We start from the raw sequence: 23,860 nt of genomic DNA, 5'->3' as shown, positions 1-23,860 counted from the left end.
CAGCCGAAGTTAGGTTTATGTTGACACTAGTTTACGGCAGATTAGGCACCACGTTGAACAGACTGCCTGGGTTAAACTGCTAAGTTGCTAAAATTTCTTTGATTAGAAGCGGTTCGCACGGTGTTCCAGCCAATCTCACTTGTTGATTGGCAAGGAAAGAAACGTGTCAGATCCCAAAGGTTGCGATCGCCCGAACAGGAGTTAAGCAGATTCTCCCAGGTCGTGTGTCCGACGCTGGTAATTTGATCAGCCGATTTCTAGTGCTAACACACTTTTGACCCCCCCAGTGGGACCAATACAACCGCCACTATGTCAAAAGCTGCCGAAGTCTCGGAAGACAACGTCATCGAAGTGACGGAAGCAGACCTCAGGGACGACCAGAAGGAAGAATTGGAGAAACAGATGGCATACTACCGGAAGACGTGTCTGCAATCCTTCAGTCATACCAGGAGCGGGGAAACTGTCAAAAAGACTCCGTTTCCAACTCCCCGCCAGATCACAATCGCCGAGGACTCGGGCAAGATGTCCGAGATGGTTCAACAATCTGTCTATCAAGCTTTCATTGATCAATCCCCGGTGATTTCTAATACGGTATACAATGCCGTCATCAGCTCCTTGGCCAATGGCGTGTCCCAAGGGTACCAGGGGCCAGCGTATGCCCCACCTATTACAGCCCCGACTAGGAGTTATTCAAATGTACCTTATTCGGCTCCTCAGCCGATCCAAATTCCAATTGGAGGTCCCAGCGCTTCCTCATCATCGATCCCTCTGGGGCCTAACGGCGCGCCATATCTCCGGCCGCATCCCGTTCAGTTATCCTCCGCCCAGTTTCCCCCTTTGAATTCAGTGCCTTGGGGGGCACCATCAGTAACGGCCGTCCAAGATCAATCGGCCAGCCATGGAAGTCCTCAACTCCAGGCACCTTTCCAATCGGCCGTTAGGCCGATGATGCCACAGTATCAGCCAGTCGCGCCGGAGATGAGCAAGGGGGAAGAAGCAACGGAAATACTTCGGAGCGTTGCGCCGATCATACTGTATGACGAAGCGACCGATTCATTCAAACAGCCGACCCCGACCACGCAGCCGGCTATGACACATCAGGCGCCGCACGCTTTCGCCCATCACCCGGTCATCCCGCCGCCAGTGTACCAACACGTGCCAGTTCCCCAGCCGATAGTCCATCAACAACAGCCAGATTGGACGGCATGCATAGCGGAGGTGATTCAAGAGCAATTTGGTTTAAAACCGAAGATGCAGACCTACACATACAAGACACCATACCCGCCTACTTATGACTTACTGCCGTTTCCCCATCGGTACAAAGTTCCCGATTTCACCAAGTTTTCGGGGCTGGATGACACCTCAACTGTGGAACACATGAACAGATTCATCATCCAATGCGGGGAAGCAGTGGCGCAAGATACTCTATGGGTGCGCCTTTTCTCGTCATCCCTGTCTGGGTCGGCCTTCCAATGGTTCACTACACTACCACCCAACTCGATAATTACGTGGGCTGATCTGGAAAGGCAGTTTCACAAATACTTCTACGCGGGGATACATGAGATGAAGCTTTCTAATTTAACCAGCCTCAGACAGAGAAGTGACGAACTGATATCCTCGTATGTGCAGAGGTTTAGGGAGATCAGGAACAAGTGCTACTCCCTAGCCCTGACTGATGCACAACTGGCCGACATAGCCTTCCAGGGTCTCCTGCCTCATATCAAAGAGAAATACGCTTCGCAGAAGTTTGAGAGCTTAAGCCAAATTGTCCACCGTTTGTCTGGTCAGGAAGTACGCCCTTTTGATCCACGAAGAAACTTCCAGAAGAAGGTGGCATAGTTAGAGGAAGTTGAATCCGAAGAAGAAACAGAGATCGATCTGGCGGAATGGATTAAAGGGAAAAAGCCGATATCGTGTCCATTCGGAAAAAAGGAGCTGGAAACATTCGGATTTGACACATCAAAGGTCGATGAAATTTTCGATCTTCTTCTCCAAGAAGGACAGATCAAACTTTCGCCATACCACACGATCCCGTCGGCCGAACAGCTGAAGAAGATGAAATATTGCAAGTGGCATAACGCTACCTCCCACGATACAAATGAATGCAAAATCTTCCGACAGCAGATACAATCGGCCATCGAGCAAGGCAGACTCAAATTTGAAGTCCCAACAAAGCCAGCCAAGCCGATGAAGATCGACCAGCACCCCTTCCCCACCAACATGGTTGACACGGGCTAGAATTCGCTCCAAACCAAAGTGCTGACGTCCGAATCGGCTAAGAAAAGTGGCGCCGTGGACCCCAGAAATCAAGCGACGCCCGAAGACGTCAAAGGGAAACGGCGGATGGAGGATGAGTACAACGGATCAGAAGAACCATGCAGGCCTGTCACTTCCAAATTTTTGCTTGACAAATATCAATGGCAACAGGAATACTCAAGATCCCGGGAAGAGGCGATGCGATGACATGAAGATCACTGGCGATGCCCGTTCTTCATCCATTGCTGGGAAAGCAACCTTAGGTTGCCGTCGGCCGATAATTGCCCTGAGTGCAACGGCCCGTATCGTAACAATCGTCCATTCAGGAGGTCTCGCTCTAGAGAAGGAAGGCCAGAGCCGATCAGCAGGAGCTGGCGCGAACAAGAAGACCGGCGCCCTCCAGTGCGTGATCGGCTGGGGGGCAGAAGTGACCGATATGACCGATCGGAAGACAGGCGCGAGCGAAACGATAGGCCAGGGGGCAGATTCGATCGGCACAACCAACCAGAAAACAAGGTAAGCGTTCACGATCGACTTGAAGAGATGGCCAATGCTCGGGTATCACACGAGAACCCCTTAGGACGCGAACCAGAATGGGAACGCGCCAGGCCACGGACCAAGCCAGTGAACCCCAGGTGGTACCCTGATGGATTGACCAAGTCTCAAAAATGAAGAATCCAACGTCTCCGTTAGTGGGAACAACAGGAAGAAGAGCAACAACATACGGTGGATGAGAAAAACGGCAGGTCTCAGGTTTGGCGCCCCAAAAGACACGACAGGAGGGACGACGAATCGGCAGCTGACATCAACATTGTTTTCATACTGCCGATGGAATTCATGACTCCTGCCGACCGACGGAACATGTCGGCAATAGAAGAGAAGATGGCACAATTGGGTTTGGAGCCAATGACAGCCACGTTCGAGAAGCCCGAAGATGACAAAAGACAACACTTAAAGGCATTGTTCCTCAAGGGGCATGTCAACGGCCGACCCATCACCAGATTACTAGTAGACGGAGGAGCTGCGGTTAACATCATGCCATACGCCATGTTCCGGAAGCTAGGGAAGAGTGATGACGACCTGACCAGGACAGATATGATGCACAAGGACTTCGAAGGCAACATATCCCCCGCCCGCGGCGCACTCTACGTCGACCTCACCATCGGCAGTAAGACCCTTCCTACTACTTTCTTTATTATCAATGGCAAAGGGTCCTACAATATGCTTCTCGACCGAGACTGGATACATGCAAATTGTTGCATCCCGTCTACGATGCACCAATGCCTCGTACAATGGATCAGCGACAACATCGAGGTGGTCACCGCCGATTCCGCATACAGCGTCGCGGCAGCCGATACGCAGCAATGGAGCTGCGAGAACGTCAAGTGCATATCCGGGAGAATATGGGACACTGATTTCCTGAAGGTGTCCGATTTTGGCCTACAGCCAATCCGAGCAGTCGGCTCCGAAGATTCAGACTAAGTGGATCAGTTCGCCCGGGAAGATGGAAAGCTGGGACACGGGTTCACGTCAGTCGATTCATTAGAAATGATAGATTTAGGTGATGGCACCAAGCCAAGGCCGACGTATATTAGTGCAAATTTGGATCCGGAATACAAATGTAAATTGACAAATTTATTAAGAGAGTTTAAGGATTGTTTTGCTTGCGAATACCATGAGATGCCCGGATTAGACCGATCTATTGTCGAACATCGGTTACCCATAAAGCCGGGATATCGGCCGTATCAGCAGCCTGCACAGCGAAGTAATCCTAAGATCCTGCCTGATATAAAGGCCGAAATAACGAGGCTAATCGAAGCAAAATTTATTCGGCAGTACTGTTATGCCGAATGGATCTCCAACATTGTACCCGTATACAAGAAGAACAGAAAGCTCCGCACATGCGTTGATTTCAGGAATCTCAATCAGGCCACGCCAATGGATGGATACCCAATGCCGACGGCCGATGTGCTGATAGATGCCGCCGCGGGACACAAAGTTATTAGTTTCATGGATGGAAACGCTGGATATAATCAGATACTAATGGCTGAAGAGGACATATCCAAAACGGCCTTCAGATGCCCGGGTCACCTTGGTTTATTCGAGTGGGTGGTAATGACTTTCGGTTTGAAGAATGCCGGCGCTACATATCAGCGAGCCATGAATTACATTGAACATTGACGATGTCGTAGTCAAATCAAAAGGACACCAAGAACATCTAACTGATTTGCGGCAGGTGCTGGAATGCACAAAGAAACATGGGCTGAAGATGAACCCGAAAAAGTGTCCTTTCAGTGTATTCGCCGGATAATTCTTGGGCTTCATGGTTCATGAACGTGGGATAGAAATCAACCAGAAGACCATAGCGGCCATCAACAAAGTCGTGGCCCCGCAAAATAAGACTGAGTTGCAGTCCCTAATCGGCAAGGTGAATTTCATCAGAAGATTCATATCTAATCTGTCCGGGCGTATCCAAGCCTTCACACCATTGTTAAAGTTGAAGCCCGACCAAGAGTTCGTATGGGGAGAATAGCAACGCAAGGCGCTAGAAGATATCAAGAAGTACCTGGTCTCACCACTAGTATTGGTCCCACCTCAAACTGGTAAACCGTTTAAACTATATTTGTCAGCCGATGAACGAGCTATCGGGTCGGCTCTGGTCCAGGAGTTCGAAGGAAAGGAACGGGTAATATATTATGTCAGCAGAAGACTCCTGGATGCCGAAACAAGGTATTCCCCAGTAGAGCGGCTATGCCTATGCCTTCACTTCTCGTGCACCAAACTCAGGCACTATTTGTTATCGGCAGAGTGTGTAGTCGTATGTAAAGACGACGTGGTAAAATACATGCTGTCATTGCCGATCTTGAAAGGACAAATCGGAAAATGGATCTTGGCTTTATCGGAATTCGATCTACGATATGAATCGGCGAAGGCCGTCAAGGGTCAAGTTATGGCCGATTTCATTGCCCAGCACTGCGGACCAGAGACTAACATCGTAGAACCAGTGCCGTGGACCTTATACTTTGACGGTTCGTCGTGTGGGGCCGGATCAGGAATCGGCATCGTTCTCATATCGCCTCGGGGGGCAAGCTATGATTTCTCTCTACCGATAGAAGCATCCGCCACCAACAACCAAGCCGAGTACCGAGCTGTGTTGAAGGGGTTACAATTATTTAGGGAAATCAAGGCCGATGCCGTCGAGATTTTTGGAGATATATTAAGGATTTATTATGAGGATTGCCTTCAACTTCTGAAAGAATTCAAGTCCGCGGTTATTGAGCACATCCCTAGGAATCATAACGAGGATGCCAACAGGCTCACCCAACATGCATCCGGATATCGGCCGATTCAAGGCGCTATGGCTCTAGAGCTCGCGGCCGATGACTAGCGAAAAGAGATCGCCGATTACCTGAAAGATCCATCTAAGAAAGTGGATCGGCGGATACGATTTCAGGCTACAAAATACGTGTTACTAGAAGACGACTTATTCTACCAGACGATTGATGGCGTCCTACTCAAGTGCCTAGGAACAGAAGAGGCAAAGATTCTGATGGGAGAAATCCACGAAGGGGTGTGTGGAGCCCACCAATCGGCACATAAGATGAAATGGATGATTAGGAATAATGGGTACTACTGGCTGACAATCCTCGAAGACTGCTTCAAATATTATAAAGGATGCCAGGATTGTTAGAAATACGGGAATGTTCAGCGTGCGCCCGCATCGGCCATGAATCCTATTTTCAAACCGTGGCCGTTCAGAGGTTCGGGAATAGACCTCATCGGACAAGTTTATCCTCCGTCAAGCAGGGCATAAATTCATTCTAGTAGCCACGGATTATTTCACCAAATGGGTGGAGGCGATTCCGCTAAAGGTCGTAACATCGGTCGCCATGGTTGATTTCGTAAGGGACCATATCGTCTACCATTTCGACATTCCCCAGACTATCACGACCGATCAAGGAACGATGTTTACATCAGGAGAATTTGAAGAATTCACGACCGATATGGGAATCAAACTGCTAAACTCCTTTCCGTACTATGCCCAAGCTAATGGTCAGGCCGAATCTTCCAACAAAGGGATAATTAAGTTAATCAAGAGGAAGATATAGGAATAGCCCAAAAAATGGCATTTGTGTCTGATCGAAGCTCTATGGGCATACAGGATGGCCTGCCATGGGGCCACCAAGATGTCTCCTTATCAGTTGGTGTACGGTCACGAGGCAGTATTGCCGTGGGAATTGAGAACAGGATCGAGACGCACGCGCTCCAAGATCAGCTGACGGCCGATGATTACTCCTCTCTCATGAAAAGGGAACTTGATGACTTGGCAGGCCAACGATTCAGAGCTTTGATCAATATTGAGGAAAACAAGAAAAAAGTGGCCAGATGGTATGACAAGAAGGTCAAGGTCAAGCAGTTCTCTCTGGGAGACCTGGTATGGAAGTTAGTGCTGCCGATTGGGTCAAAGGATCCTAAATTCGATAAGTGGTCCCCCACGTGGGAAGGGCCGTATAAAATCGGCCGGTGTGCTCCGGGAAACGCTTACATTCTGGAAACGATCGAAGGAGAAGACTTTACTAGGGCTTTGAATGGTAGATACTTGAAAAGGTATTACCCTAGTATATGGGTCGGAGCATAAGGATCAACCGCAGAATATGATAAACAAACATACAGCCGATACAAGAGAAAATCGCCTAAAGAGAAAATATAATCATCCAAATCGGCCAATTTATCTTTCGGTACGGACGACGGGTTACATGGCCGACGCAGTACAAGTCGCCCTTAGAACAAAAATAATTAACCACGCTTCTTCTTAAGTTCTCTCTCAACCCGGCCTAGTTCTATCAGAAGACGGATGTGCCGTTCTTCTATGTCTTTCATCGCGACTTCCGCTTCAACTTGATGGGGGAGAGGATGACTCCGGTCCACTGCCGGGCGTGATGTCCCTGCCACCGCGTCTTCAAGAGCAACTTGACGAGGAAGCGGGTGGCTCCTATCAGCTCGAGGTCGCCTGTGGTCGTTACCGTCGAGGAAGTCCCAGATCCGTTGGACATCGGCAGGGACGTGTTCCTTGAGTTCTTCACGGTGAGCCCTAATTAGATCCTTGTCTTCTTGCGATGATGGTTCGTCAGAATACACGAGCCCGATGGCTCGTTCGAGTTCGGGATTAAGACGTTGCGGCTGGGAAAAGAGACAATATATGACCGCCGAAGATGAGTTGTTTCAGAAGAATCGAACTGAGAGAAAGGCAGAGGCAGGTCTTTTATGTGGTTAACAGAAGAAAAAGAAGAGGACGAAGAAGACATGACCGTAGAATGCGCCGACGGAAACAAGTCAGGGAAAGAGAGAACCGAGTTAAACGGGTGCTCTCAAAAGCGGAACCAAGGCCTGTATTTATAAGGGGAGAAAGCGTGGATGTTTGGTAAGACGCGTCCCATCAGAAGTAAAAAGGGCAATAAATAAGAGAGCGCCACGAAGGATGGTCAAAGGAGGCATATATGTTCGTACAAAACTACCAGTACTTTTACAGATCGCCTAAAAGAGCGTTGATGGCCGTAATCGCTCGACGCCGGATCTGATCAGCTGAGTCCAGGACCCGTTGGTCATCCTCTACCGATCCTGGGACTTCTGAAACATGGCGGTGGAGTCTAAGGGCTTCGTGAGCCAGATGCTGCCTCTCCCGCTTCAAATCGGTGATGACGGAAGGGAGTTCTTGAAGCCTCTTCTCTTCGGTGGCTATTTCCTTGGTCACTTGCTCCATCTCCTTGGCGAGTTCTGCTCTTCGGCGTTTAAGGCGGTCTATCGTACCGACGATTCCAGGGCGGGAGTCCTCCAGAAAATGAATCCGTTGATGCACCTCTTGAGCCTGACGCTTGTACGAGTCTTCTTCTTCACGAGTTTTGGTCAGTTTGGCTCGATCAGCCATGTGACGCAGAGCCCTGAAGACCGGAATCCGCATTGACTCGATGAAAGCGGTCGGCGCCAAAGCTTCTTTAGCTTCATCTGGGACTCGCCCGCTGACGTCACTAAAGAGTTGCCGAATCGGCAAAGCGTCTTCTACCAATCGGCCGACGTCCTCTTGAAGAAGGGATCATATGCTTTCAAGCTTGGCACGGACGTCGTCAGGGACGGAGCTCAAGGCGACTTGATGGGAAGCAACTTCCTCGTCATCGGAAAGTGCGACCGCAAACGAGAAGAGGCTGTTATTAGGGGTGTCATGTTCCTGTAAAATAGCAAATGAACAGAGAACAAGTCAGCCGATGGTACTAACAAATCGGCCAATCAAGGGTGGGAGATCTCTTACCTCTTTAAAACGGATTTCTTCCATCTGCGTTTGTGAGACCGCCACCCTCGACTCTGGAACTGGCACCAGTGGTTCGTCAGAAGAAGAAGACTCAACGACAATCGGCGTTCTGCTAGGGCCAGCTTCTTGAAGGGCGGCCAATGGTTGATCAGGCAATGCTCTTAGCGTACCGGTAACCTATGTCAAAGTTAGTAAGAGCGTTACCCAAATACTAGAAGATCGGGTTAAAGGATCGTATACCTCAGTAACAGGGGGTGCTGGCATCTCATTAGCTGCTTGGGTTACTGCCGATTGCTGAGGGTTCACAAGGATAGTCTGTGCAGCCTAATATAAGAGGAGTCAGTATGGAGATAGAAATCGGGAAGAATGGACAATGAGTTTACCTGCATAGCCTCCACCAATAATGATGCGGCGGCTGCTCCGGCTTCTGTGGCAACTTGAATGTCTACCTCTTCAGCAGTCGGAAGGGTCGGCACGGCCGAAGTTTTTCCTAATGTAATCATGGGTGGATCGGCCGATTCTGTACAAGCACGCACCCGGCGACTGGTCTTCTTGACAACTTTCTTCTGCGCCTATTTCGCTCGACCGGCGATGACGTCCACAGAAGGGGCATGATAGCCGATGAGGGGGAATGTGGTGTATGGATAACGGTCGTCTATCAGCCGACCACTTCGACTGCGTTTTGGGGGAGCGTGGCTTTCAGACTGGATCAACAGCAAGAGTCAGTATATATGTGTAAAAATAAGGGAAAATGAAAATCGGCTGAGCAAAAGAAGAATACCTCGGCATTTGGATCGATGTTGGCTGGATCCAGGAGATTGCAGTATACTGATGCAGAGGCGCAGAAGAGGTACTGTTTCCATTCGGCCCACCATAGCTTAAATTGCTAAACAGCGAAAGGGGCTACTATCCAGCCATTCAGATCTATGGTACTGGAGTCTGGAATCCGATCTCGCAGCCGATTATAGTCAAGACCCTTGGTGAGTTCATCTCTAAACTTTGCTCGGCCGGCGAAGTATGCATAAATCGGCAATTGACCCATGCCGAATTGCCGTGCTGCGACGGAGGGGTTGTAGAACTCATAAGTAGGGGCATCTTTCCCCGAGAAAAAGTTTGCCGGTAAAATCCCCGGTTTGATCAATTCATCTGTAAGGTCTTCATCGAATCTCGAAGATCGGGTCATCCCTCTGATAAGGGAACCAACTGGTTGCGTCTTCGCTAAAGCCGTTATAAAAGCACCTGAAGTATTCGACCACCTTGGTAATAGAATATGGGCAACCAGAAAAGGCCGATGCCGCTTCGCCAAAAGACGTACATCGGCGTCGGACAGTGGGATTTTCTGCCAATTCGATGTTGGGGAATGTCATGTGCTCCACTCGTTGCTGAGAAATCTTGCTCATGTACAAGTTAAGCCACAAATTGATAAACCACCAAGGCCTACCGGGGTTTCCAATCGGCTCCCCTTGGGATAGTTTAACACCGATTTGGTGCAACATATGATAGGCTGCTCCTAATAGAGGCTTTCCAAGGGGAACAGAGGCCCCTGTCGATAATGCCTCGGCCAGAGCCTGCGTGTTGGTGGATGGACCAGCTGCTCTCCCATAGAAAAGATGTTTCTCTAGCCACATCATCAGGAAGGCCGTGTGCTCTCTGTTCTTGACTGATCCGGCCCTTTTGTTGCATCTGATGAATCCCTTCTACCCGCCGATTCCCTTTGTGTCCAGCCGATGGGATGTCGTGGCCAAAAGGTGAAAAGGGGTGTCTGGAGAGGAAATGTCAAGGGCGGTCAACAGGACCACGTCGGCCAAGGTGGGAGTCATAGGTCCGTGTCCGAAGAGGAATGCATTGAAAGCGTCGGACCAGAAGTAAGAGGTTGCTATCACTAATGGCTCATTTCTTTCCATTTGGGATAAAGATAGATCGATGCACTGGCCGATTTTGCGCTCATCCCATTGGACCCTCTTAGAGGCGGCTATCCGCTAGTACCATTCTCTCCAGCTGGGGGTTTCATTCGGCCATGACCTGAAGGTACCCGACCAATGATCTAGGTCCATAGTTGATTACTTAAAAGGGATCCTATGGGTTTCCAAATTGATTAAGTCGGTTGGATCTGGGTTTCCCATGGGACCAAGGTAGATAAGGCCGGGAGTTTCTGTAAGGCGAATGGTAATCTGATGCCTAACCGCCTAAAAAAGGAAAAAAGGGGTGCAGAAGTAAGAATAGATCTAAAGTAAATGCATTATTGTTAAGGAAAGTTTCGGTAATGACCTCTGGGATGAAGCTCATCGTAGTCGGCGGGATCGCCGGTGGAGCTGCAGATGATGAAGCCGATGATTACTCCTCTCTCATGAAAAGGGAACTTGATGACTTGGCAGGCCAACGATTGAAATTGGCTGATCGAATTACCAGCGTCGGACACACGACCCGGGAGAATCTGCTTAACTCCTGTTCGGGTGATCGCCCTGGTGCGGTTCGCGCGGCGTGCCAACCAATCTAACCTATTGATTGGCAAGGAAAGAAATGTGTTAGATCCCAAAGGTTGCGTTCGGCTAAGGTTCCGATCTCGAGATAGCTTATCAGCGAATCGGCCGATTTGCTGTGATAAAGAAATCGACTATAATGTAGCCGATTACCGGGCAGCGTTAATAAAGAAGACTACTGGAGTAATCTAAACAACGCTACAGTAACAACACTAGGAACAGATCTAAAATCGGCTATACGTAAAACGAATAGATTGAATAATGAGATACAGGAAAGCCGAAAGTTCTGATTCCTAGTTGGATAACTGGTGATAAAACTAGAACAACAGGTAAAACCTAGAATTCTAGTGAATATCGATAACTTGTGGATAAATCTAAATGAAACAACAGCGATGCGCCCGAAGTTAAAGCTTAGAAACTTATTCGATAAGCAGAACTTACAGAATTGGCCGGAGATCAAGTTGATGCAGCCCCGCCAACACGTAGGAACTCGTGAAAAGAAGGAAAATATTGGCGAAGTCGCCTGCTCGAAAGTAAGTACGAGGAAATAGTAGTTTGTTGTATTGAGTTGATTATTTTTACAGATCTACAAGGGTGGCTATTTATAGCCTGTTACAAACGACTTCCTATCCGACTAGAACTCTATCTCTAATTTTAAACAAAAAACGAATATTTACAAGTACGACTCGTACTAGGTCGATTATCGCGCTGTTTATGGGCTGATTCCCTCTTCATCATCATAATCCTCTTTAAGCCCATACCGGCCCAACCGCTCCAGCCTCCTAATTGGCCGATTTCTACCCAGTCCATCGGCAAGGGACAGCCGATTAGGGCCCACATGTCGGGGGCTCTGACTACTCCGACCCTGGGACCTAAGGTCGGGCGATGTGGAGATCCTCCCTCGGAGGGTCGGGCGCATCCGATCCCAGAACTCGGGGGTCGGGCGAGGCAGAGATCCTCCCTCGGAGGGTCGGGCGCATCCGATCCCAGGACTCAGGGGTCGGGCGAGGCGGAACTCCAAAGGTCAATCGGCCGATCCTCGACTGTAGCACCAATCGGCCGATTTCCAACTGTCACCCCTGTGTCTCACCGCATCTTCTGATTTCTTCCTTCCCTAATGCCGATTTTACACATGTCAAATTCTGGCATCAACACCTTAATATATTTTGTTGGCTTTAATTAGCAAAGATGTTGCCCTGCAGAACATCTTGAAAAAATATACTTATATGAGCCCGACTGTTGTAAGGTCGCAGTCTGTGAGACTTGGGTGATCTCTATTAAGCTCATAAGAGACCAGGGAGTACAACCTATATGCCCCACCTGTGGGGTAGGCTACAGGCAGCCAGGTACTAGTCCCAACTTTGAGTGAAACTTATCCGCACAAAACTTGCAATTCAAGGCTTAGTCCATTGTTCAAGTTGTGGATGAATGTAGCTTGAAGCTCTAGGCGAGAGTTCAACTTAACAGTCCTCGCTGAAACACTAGTTTATAAACAACACTGAGAAATAGGCAAAATCTTTTATGGGCATTTGAGATCTGGTGGGGGATTGTTGAAATAATGGGCCTAGCCTGTACTAATTTCAGAATTCCAAATAAATCTCAAAGGCCCATGCGGGCAAGAGGTGGAGTGGTGCAAGTCTTTAGTCTCACATTGCTAGTGGAGGAGAAGGATGACTTAAATATGAAAGTTGTCTCTACTCCTCCAAGCTATGTGTGTGGGGAGAGAAGGAGAGCTCCACACACGCGCGCTCGCTCATCACGCCACGCCTTGCCTCGCCGGGCCGGGCAGGGTAGGGTGAAGGGCGAGGGCGTGCGCCACCTGCATGAATGGTCTGCCAAAATCCGGCCCCTCGCATTGCGGGGGCGCGGCTTCCTTTTGTCGTTTTATTTTTTAGTTACTTGACTTTTAAGTCAGCAAGATATATGGAATCCTTATCGGTTTAGATCACGATCACGACGTGAGAATCATGGGCTCTCCTATATATGTGACCTACCGGCCTCTACCGAAAATACATCTATTCAAGCTAGGGTTTTTGCCTCCTCCCGTTGCTGCGCTGCCACCGTACTCTATTCCATCCCGATCGTCGGCGTGCACCGGCGATTGGGAGAGCAGGTCTCTGGAACTGTCGTCTTCAGCAATCCTGCATCGAGAGAGGGTGAATAAGGTTTTTGGGAAGCGCTCTGCATGACTGCTTGATCGCTTCCTCCGCTTCGTCAAGTTTTTCGTCGACTCCTTCACCACGGCTCGTTTACCTCTTCGTCACTCGGGTGTCACTCGCTGTCACGAACAATGTCAGTCTGCTTATCGTCGTCGCCTGCTATACCGGGTAGTCGTCCAGGAGCCGTTCTTCATCAAGAAAGAAACGTACGATCTCTTATCTCAAATTATGTCTTCCATACTAGATATTATGATCTGTTGCAGTCTGATAGCACTGGATAGTATGGTAAAATATGTGATTCTATTTGCAATTATAGACTTGTCTAGATCTTGCGTAGACATGTCTAGTTTAATATGCTATCTGTTCATCGTATTCATGATTTATTTTTGGATTAAATTAAAACTAAAAGTGCTTATATATCCAACAGTTCCTGCCGACCTCGTTCGTCTAGCTGAACGTCACCGGGGCGACTGTGCCTGGACTTCGATAACTTCAATCTCACCTGACCCAGCTCCAGGAGCTTCCGCTCCTCGACGTCCGCTTCACCTGGTCCAACCGTCGGGACCACCCCACCCTGGTACACCTGGGGTCCTGGATCGTGTCTTCATCAATGCTGATTAGGGCGAGCTCCTCTTCAACTCCAAGTTGGAGTCCCTACCACAGCCGGTCTCTGATCATGTGCTGGTGGTGGTCATGGCCTCCTCTCGCACTCTGGATTCCACGGTCTTCACGTTTAAACAGGGGTGGGCCGGCGAGCCCAGCTAGCGCGACCTCGTCAAGGATGGATGTCTGGCGAGTGGCGATGGCCCCAGAATACGATGGGCGGGCTAACGAAGCGCCTGGTCCGTAGCCTCAAAAGGACCAGGGCTTAGAGCAAGAAATGGGACAAGTCGAGGAAGCTGTGCCAGCCCGGGTGGCGGCCAATTGCTGAGTGCTCGAGCTGCAAGATCTGCTGGAAGAGCACCGCCGCCTCGATGCCGTTGAGCGCCTCCTCCGCTCGCTGGTCTTCGCCTGTCTTTCTACGGCTAACAAAGCAATCGTAGCTTACTGGAGGCAGTAGTACACGTTCCGTGTCTGTTGGCTCAGCAACGACATCGGCAGGTTTTTCCACGCCTCGGCCTCGTGCGCCTCCAGCGGAACCATATCACCATCCTTCAAGACGACGCCGTGGCGGTCCTGCTAGTCCCCGTGCACAAACGACCTTCGATCCGAATACAAAAGTCTAGATTGTTTTTGACCCGTGACTAAAAAAGATTTAGTCTCAGTCCAACGGCTACATCCGATGAAGGCTCTTTAGTATCAGTTGGTAACATCAACCAGGACTAAAGAGTCTCTTTAGTCCCGGTTGTAACAGCTAACGCTGGTTGAAGGAATCTGGCGGCAGTTTAGTCCCGGTTGGCAGCACCAACTGGGACTAACTAATTGATCAGTTTTAGTCCCGGTTCGTGTTACCAACCGGGACTAAATGCCCCCACCCATAAAATACGAGAATAAAGGGACCACGTGCATGCGCCTACATGGCCGCCCTTTAGTCCCGGCTGCTATTACTAACCAGGACTAAGGGTGATCTTTAGTTCCGGGTAAAAGAACCGGGACTAAAGACGGGGACCTTTAGTCCCGATTTATTAGTCCCAGTTGGATTTTCAAGCTCTATACGACTCTCTAATTGAGACTAAAGGCCATTTCTCTAGTCCCGGTTAGTGAAGGCAAAGAGCGCATCCTCCACTCCTTATACACGGGCCTCCTCGGCACGGCAGATGCCACCACCTAGGTGCCGGAGCTCAACGCCCTATTGCCTCCATGCGCTGGCTTGACACCCCTTTCACCGCCGAGGAAGCAAAGCGCACAAAGCACTGTGGTGCATGCGCCCGGATAGCTGTTCAGGCCCCAACTGCTTTGGCCCAGCCTTCTTCGGGGCATTCTGGCCCACTGTTCCTGGAGCCGTCCTAGGCCGCAAAGCCCATACTACACGCGCGCCAGTGCACGTCCCGGCGCGCGACTCGAGTCGCGAGGCAGTGAGCGGCCGGTGCAGCTGCCTCCGTGAGGACCACGGGCACTTGTGCTGCTGATGTCCCACACGGACCGGGGAGCTAAGTATTCTTTTTTTCCTTTCTTTTTTTATTTTTTCTATTCAATTATTTTTCTCATACCATTTGTATTTCAAGTAATATCATTTGAGTGGAAGTTATGTGCACAAATTGTTTAACGACATTCTTATAAAATTGTGGCAGATGTTATGCGTATAAGTTGTGTATGTCATGAATGTTGTATTACAAAATTTATCACATAAATTGTTGTTCGTGTATAAATCGTGTGTATAAGTTATAAACTTCTAAAAAATGAAAATTCAAAGTTGCCCTGTAGAATTTTTCGTACAAGTTGTATGCATAAGTCTGCATGGTATCAAAGTTGTGCTAAAAAATATCTCGTAAGAAGTTGTTAGTACGAAGTTATTATATATTGAAGTTATATGTATAAGTAATGATATTCCAAAGAACATTATGGGATTTAAAAATTTCTAAAGGAGGAAGCATTGACATCAGCAACATATGACAAGTTTTAAGATTAGAAAATGTATTTTGAGAGTTTAGGGACTCGGCGGAAAACCCGATGATAAGTTTGAGAATCTAAATATGCACTTCAAGAGTTTATGGACTCAGATGACATCACAGGACAATTTTGGAGACGTGAAAGTGCATTTTGAGAGTTTAGGAATCCGGATTAAACCATAAGATAAGTTTAGGGACCACTGGTGTATTTTACTCTTTTTTTTTCTCTGCTGGGCCTAGTAGGGAGTCATGTGGAGCGCTGACATGCATACTGCTAGTGTGCTACACGCTTTTGAGTTTGCCAATTCCCGATGTACAATGAAGATGTCATTCAATCCCTGAAATAGATTTGTATGCGCGGTCTCTAAACTTGTCTCGAGATGTCATTCCGGTACCTTAACTTGTCTCATGGTGTCATTCGGGTCCCTAAACTCTTAAAATGCATTTGCATGTCTCTAAATTTGTCACAATATGGCATCCAAGTCCCGAAACTCTCAAAGTGCATATTTAGGTACCTAAACTTGTCCTTGAGTGTAATCAAGGTCCCTAAACTCTCAAAATATATTTTCAAACCTCAAAACTTGTCACCTATGCCGATGATAGTTCTTCCTTCTCGCTCACTGCCTTCTCAACCCACTTTATGCCAGCGATCACGCATGTGTTGCTTGATGCTTGATTGGGGAGGATAGAGACCTGCCGGGAATACTTAAAATATATTTTGAGAGTTTAGGGATTCGGATGACACCCTGCGATAAGTTGGGGGACCTGAAATTAGGTTTCAAGAGTTGGAGGAGCTGTCGAATGACATCTTGAGACAAGTTCCTGGATTTGAAAATGCATTTTGACAATTTAAGCACCTAGATGACACCTTATTACAAGTTTAGGAACCGGCTGTATATTTTACTTATTCAGGAAGTTGCAGGGTTCGTGATCCGTACCAGACTTCTTCGTGGGAGGGCATTCGACGTGAGCCTTGGAGCTGAGCAGCTCGTCCAAGCTGACGGAGAGATAGCGCTGCTTGGACGCGAGAGAAGCAACGCAGAGAACGCAGAGCACCAGCAGGCGCACGAGCGACCGGTGCGACGCCATTGCTGGCGGGCGTGGCTGCAGCTGATGGTGGATTATTGCTCTCGTGATCCGGCCGGTCCTTAAAAGGCCCATCTCGCAGGACTAGTACTTTCGAGCGGCCGATGGAGCAGAATATGCGTGTTGCCATTAACGCAATAAATGCCTGTCGATCACCACGACGTCGGCAACCAGTTGAACACGACGATGCAATCGATGCAGACGGTAAAGGACATTCTTTTGTTCTTGTTTTCTTCATCAAGTTGTCGCAATGCACTATGAACACTAGTAGAGAATTGGCCTTTAGTCCCGGTTGGTAGGGTGCATATCTCCCAAAAATCCATCCGGGATAAACCAACCGGGACAAAAGGGGGGTCTTTAGTCTCGGGTCTTTCAACCGGGAGTAAAGGTCATCCTTTAGTCCCGGTTGGTGTCACCAACCGGGACTAAAGGGCCTGCCACGCCAGGCGCGGGAGAGGCCCTTTAGTCCCGGTTGGAATCCAATCGGGACTAAATGGCGCCCTGCATGGCACCCTGCTTGGCGCCTGAAATTTTCATGCATGCACCACGTACGTAGTACCGCGGCCCTTTTGTTAACCTTTAGTAGTTGAGATTTTTTTAGAATGAAATCAACTAGTATTTAAACGAATGGGATTTGTAATTATACAATTACTATATATATACACAATTCATATACACAATTCAACTAGTACAAATCGATCATAATTAGCGCGTATCATATATACAAATAAATCAAAGTATCTATCTACAATCTTCCCGTCGAGGTGTTGCTGATCGGAGTGTCTAATTGTCATCCATCGTAATAAAATTCTCCTTTTGGATTTACCACCTCGTCCATTAGGAATCCAATGAGACCTTCACATATGCTGCTACTCTTTCTTCCTTCAAGAGTCCTTGTTGAATATTTAACATCTATAATTTGGAAATTTGTGAATGTTACACGAACAAATACATATAAGGAGCTAGAAAATAATTAACTAGTAATAGTTTTATTTTACATACTTTAAAGTTGTGCGGCATCATCTTTAGTTCCTTGGGTCCCATAAAACTGTACATGTGCTCACAGATGTAGTAGCCACATAGATTATTCCCGGGTTCCTATCTTAAGCACTTAAGTGTGGAAAAAAATAAGTTATGAAATATTCGTGTTATACAATGTAATAAATGTGCAGACTTCATACGTACCGGGAAGTCTGTGTTCCACGTAAGTTTTTCTTTGAATGAACCTTTATGTGTCCTTATGAATTGTTTCCATGCGCTGCGGATTAGAATAATGAATGATATAGTGTAACAGGGATAAAATTTAGGAAACAAACTTTTGCATAGAGATAAAGGTCCAGAATTATTACAAGCCTAGCATGTCTTGCATGTCTTGGTACTCCACCGGATCTTTCCTCAACGAATCGAAGATAGTGACGTGGCTTCTTTCAGGCTCAATTATAATAAGGATCCAGTGGAAGTTGCGTACGTAAAATGTTCATGCATATTAGAGGACGGTATACACACACTAACTTGAAGTTGTATGGAAGTAGTATGAAATCCTTGAATGTTTGTTTGTCTAGGAAATTGTATACTTCCACCAAGGTTTTTTTCGACGCTAATTGTATCTGTTGTTGGTTAACTACAGATGGATCCATGAAGCCTATATATAGGTACGCCTCTCGGCGGCACGTTTGAATTAGCATCCTACATAAAATGGAAGGCGAAGTTAGTACGGTGACGCACGCCAAAATTTACATGTAGAGATAAACGAACACTTACAGAACCCAAGCGCTGATCAGAGATGTCCAGGGCATCATGATGGTACACTTCGTATATATCCTTGAAGTCTAGCCACATCACTTTCTCGCCTTCGCCGTAAAAATCTATCGGTTTTACCTTCAGGCCGAGCATCTCCCTCGAGTCGGCGGATGCCATCATGTACCATTGATGGAATGCGTACATCTTTGTTGATAGCTTCCGTACCAATAAAGGCTTTACTAGAGGTTTGCCTAGCTCATAAGGCCATCTCGGCTCAGGGAGCGGTGCAGTTGGCGTCTCAACTTGCCCTAAGCATTCATCAAGTCCCAGACCTATTTCTTGCATGAACTTCAATACTTCTGCTTGTTGATCCAAGGGCATTGCAGCTACCCTTTGAGCATCTTTTTTTGATAAATGGCTGAGGTCGGGGACAACACCACTGGAAGATGACTTTCCTTTCCTTTTGTCCTTTTCATCAGCCTTTACTAAAGTCCGTTCATAGTTTGATAAGAGTGGTATCCTTTTCTTAGCTCCTTCTTCCATCCTAATAAAAAAGTTTAAATCTCTTTGATTTACTGGCAGTGGCTCCATCTCCCTTACTTTTTTTTCTTCAGCTTATTTCTTGAACCACTCACTGGCCTCTCGTTGGATTTCTGCCCATTGTTCCGCATGAGTCATTGCCTCCCAGCGTTCCTTACGAGTCACTTCAGGCTCCTTTGTTTTCTTCTTTCTCTGTCTTTGCTTGGGAGGCGGTGCTCGTGACTTCTTTAGTGGTGCTGCAGGTTCCTTCATGGGGGCGGCTCTTGGTGCTGGCGATGGTGATCGGGGAGTGGTGTTGTTATTGTCATCGTCGCTCCCACCACCAGGATGTGGTGGAGATGGAGACCTCGATATAGATGGAAGAGACGGTCCTAGAGCAGGTTGTGCAGGAGATGACGGTCTCGAGGTATCAGGAGAAGGTCGCTACTGGGGATCTATGGGGAGCGGTCATGAGCTCTGAGGAGATGGCTCCATGCCGGGAATAATGATGTAGCGTTTTCGCCATAGAATGATCCCATGAAGCGCATCTGCCAGTGTCTTTTCCCCGTCGCCTCCCGGGAGGTCGAGCTCTAGACCTTCATATTGGCTATCAACTATTTACTCTACGCGGACGCTGGCGTAGCCAGGTGGAATCTCCATGCCATGACTGCTCTGCCCCGCCAGGGTTGCTAACGCACTCTCGTACGCTACCTGTACATATAGCAGAAGTAAACAAGTTATTAAACTCCGATCATGAGGCATGGATCAATTGACAAGATTGCATAAATATTATGTATAAGTATACCTTAATAGTGAGGTTGCCGACCGGTGCATGCAGCTCACATGTGGTGCGTAGCATGATGGCATCCACGGGGAACCGTTGCTCCTCCACGGGTAACCTAGGCGTCTACGCATCGGGGATCCTTGTAGAAGCACTACTGCTCAAGAGGCGTTGAGAAGGGCTAGTGTTGTTTGGATTCGGCAATGCTCCAGATTGGGCCAACTCCGCAACTGCGTGGGCCACTCGACGATTGATTTCCTCCATCATTCTTTGTTCTTGTGCCTGCACTTTGGATTCTAGCATCTGCCACCAGCTCTCCTCGATCTGTTCCTTTCTTCGCTTGCGGCTTCTGTACGATGCGCTGTCGCCTCGGAAAGCAAACTTCCACGGAATGAACCCGAACCCTCGGTAACGTCCTGGGTGCTCAGGATTAACGAGGGCCAATGTGAGCTCATCATTTTCTCGGTCCACCTTCAACCTCCCAGACTTAGAATCTTCAATGTTCTTCATATGATGTTCGGCCTTCTCACGTATTGTGTCATTGAAAATCAACGTCCCATCCTCTTGGCTCAGGGAGCCTCCATGAGCGTAATACCAATTTTTTGATCGTTCAATCCATTCAATAGTTGCAGGTATGATTCCTCGTTTGATCAGATCTTCTTCCATCTTCCTCCATTTGGGAATTGCTGTGCCATAACCACCTCGCCCCAGATGATGATGGTAGCCCTTCTGACTAGCATTTGTAGTGTTGGTCATGATCTTTTTGACACTGTCTTCACTCCTCTTATATTCAACAAATGCCTCCCAGTGGTCCCTCAACTTTGGCCACGCTTTGAAGTCTGGAGTTCGGCCCTTCTTAATGTAGTGGGCATCCAGCATCATCTTGAATGTCTGGAATTGTGTAGCCATCTTCTTCGGCATCCACGCTTTCACATCCTTTTCAATATATCCTTCGGGGAATGTGAAATGTCTCTTGACGTCTTCCCACAGCATATTCTTTTCTGTCTCCGGGAGGGCATATGGATTAGTGCTTCTGCCCTTCCAGTCTCTGATGCTGATAGGCACGTTGTCCCGGACGATTGCCCCGATCTGACTCACGTACTTCTTTGCTACTTTCTCGGGAGCAACTAGCCTGCCCTCTTCTGTCACTTCCGTGATGACAAGCCTCCCTTCCATCACCTTTGTACGATCTTGGGTCTTTTTCCCTTGCGTCGATCCAGAGGGCTAACAGTTCAAGATTCGTTAATTAGTACGTAGTAGTAACGGTGGCGTGAAACAATACAAGATTCATTATATATACCTCGCCGGAACCTTCCGCCACGGTAAGGTGTTGCTGGGGCTCATGCTCTTCATTCCCATCGGCGGACATGTTGAGGAACATGTCCGCCTGGGTGCCCTCTTCATCGGTGTACGATAGTGGAAGGTTGTAGCCACTACCATCACCAGCGATTATCTGCTCCATGAGATACCTTGTAGTCTCATCGTCTGCCATTTCAACTATTGATTGAAACATACATGGAATCATACATGACAGTCATAGAAATCACCTTAGTTATATGTACATAAGGGTATAAACATGAAATCATAAAATAACATGAATCCCACAAAGTCTGGAATGTTTATACAAATTTCAACAAATTAGTAGTACTTTGTACGAATTTCTACCAAATTTCTACTAATTTGTCCATATTTATTGGAATTTCTAGCAATAACATGAATTTGTACGAATTTCTAGCAATAACATGAATTTGTACGAATTTCGCGCGGTCGACGATGCCTAGGTTGGGACGGCGGCGGCCGGGGCGGCGGGACGGCGGAGGCGGGGACAGAACCACGATGAAACACGATTAATTTCTAACCTAGGTAGAGCGACTAACCTAATTACTACTAATTTCCACTAATTTGATTTTCTAACACATATACAAATATCTATTGATTTTCTAACTAATTACTACTCATTTCTATTTATTTTCTAACTAAAAAAAGGCCCTTGCTGACGCAAGCCCACCGGCTTGCGTCAGCAAGAGCGGTACTCCCGGCACCAGTGCTGGCGGACCTCGCGCGGTCGACGGTGGCCGGGGCGGCGGGACGGCGGTGGCCGGGGCGGCGGGACGGCGGAGGCGAGGACGGAGCGAAGCAAACGCCGGGGCGGAGGCGGCCGGCGATGAGGTGGCGCGCGCGACAGAGGCGACGACGAGGGCGGAGGCGGCAACGAGGACGGAGGCGGCAACGAGGGCAAAGGCAGCGACGAGGCCCCACGATGGAGGTGGCCGGCGGCGACGAGGTCGAGGGGCCGGGGCGCGATGGAGGAGGATCGAGGCGGGCTAGGGCGATGGAGGAGGAGGCTGTCTGGGCGTGGGTGAGGCGGTCGGGCGGCGGGACGACGATGGCTGGGGCAATGGGGGACGACGACGACGGCAGCTGACGAGGGAGGCGGACGGGCGGCGAAGAAGCAGAGAGCGGGATCTTGGCGAAATTTTGATTAAGTGTAACTAGCGTGGGGGGTAGAAGAGGCTACAGTGCCTTTTAACCTCCCCTTTTATCCCGGTTCGTAATGGCACCCGGGAGTAAAGGAGCTTTTGTCCCGGGTCCCATTACCAACTAGGACAAAAGGCCTCCCCCTTTTATCCCGGTTGGTGACGGGACCCGGGACAAAAGGGTGCATCACTAGGTGGGGCGGGGAGCCTACCCTTTTATCCCGGGTGCCACCACCAACCGGGATAAAAGGGTACGTCTTGGCGGGAGTCGAAAACTACCCTTTGCAACCGGGATAAAAGGGGTGGCCTTTTGTCCCGGTTGCTGTTGGCACCTGGGACAAAAGATCCATTTCCCATTTTTCTTCTTCCGCCTGTTTTTTGGAAATAGATTTTATTTATGTTTTCACTGCATTTCAGGATGAAAAACAAAAACCTTCACATATTTTGTACATGCAAAAATATATTTAATTAGCAAGTATATTGACAATAAGTGTGATTTAGTCATTAATTCTATACCAGTTCATTTAGCCTCTAAAATATTTTTTTTACTGCATCGCTGTGATCAAGAAATTATTCAATTATATAATTTCAATGTGCAAAAAAATCCATGTATGTATGTGGTTAACATTGTTCATGTTTATCTAATAAATCTTCACCTAACAAATTTAAGAACACATGAAATCATACATAGGGTAAATTAAAAATTGTATCAAGTACTACACAAAGGTCATGTAAATTTAGCGCATTACAATACAACGTTGTAAAATTTCTTCTTCACGAAAGTTCCTTGATCATGATCGCCGTGTAAGTACGGAGCCTCTTCTTTGGATAGCAGGATGCTTGGATCAACTTCAACTATGAATGGAGGCATGCCATCAAACTCATCATGATCATCTGATTGGTTTTTTTTATCCTCGACTCCCACGATTTTTCTTTTACCTGGAAGAACTATGTGGCACTTTGGCTCCCATGTCTCTTCTGGATTTCTCTTGGGTTTGCTACACATGTCCTTCACATAGAACACCTGATGCACATCATTGGCAAGTACGAATGGGTCATCACTGTATCCAGTCTTGCTCAGATCTACTATTGTCATTCAGTACTGATCTTTGGTTATGGCAGTTAGCTTCACCCAATTGCAAAGAAATAGAGGGATGTACAGCGGTCCGTATTCGAGTTCCCATATCTGCTATATGAAACCATAATACGACTCCTTGCTATTATTTCTGTCTATGGCATCTATGCGGACACCACTATTCAACAAATCAGTATCATTGCTGAAACTTGATTTTCCATCCAAGCGTGCCTATTCCTCGGAGCCTCCCCTCGTGGCATGAAGTTGGAACCCCAATCAAGTGAATTGAATCAATAAAATCAACACAAAACTCGATCACCTCCTCTGTTCCATATCCCTTGGTGATGCTTCCTTCTGGACGGGCACGATTAAGAACATAGTTTTTTAGGACTGCCATGAACCTCTCGAAAGGCCACATATTGTGCAGGTATATA

The 23,860-nt window shown here is 48.0% G+C and overlaps 1 protein-coding gene across 1 annotated transcript in view; it reads right to left on the bottom strand.

Annotated features, from left to right (window-relative positions):
• Nucleotides 1–16,837, bottom strand: part of LOC101770702 (aspartyl protease AED1) — a 24,283-nt gene extending 7,446 nt beyond the window's left edge. The window contains exon 1 of the mRNA XM_004966871.2: nt 16,687–16,837. Within this exon, the coding sequence (XP_004966928.2) occupies nt 16,687–16,837 (151 nt within the window). The remainder of the gene's footprint in view (nt 1–16,686) is intronic.
• Between the last annotated feature and the right edge of the window lie 7,023 nt (nt 16,838–23,860).

The sequence above is a fragment of the Setaria italica genome, chromosome IV (assembly GCF_000263155.2).
Source record: "Setaria italica strain Yugu1 chromosome IV, Setaria_italica_v2.0, whole genome shotgun sequence".
In the NCBI taxonomy this organism is placed as follows: Eukaryota; Viridiplantae; Streptophyta; class Magnoliopsida; order Poales; family Poaceae; genus Setaria; species Setaria italica.
The sequence above is the reverse complement of the archived record's forward strand: the minus strand, read 5'-3'. Positions and strand labels throughout refer to the sequence as shown.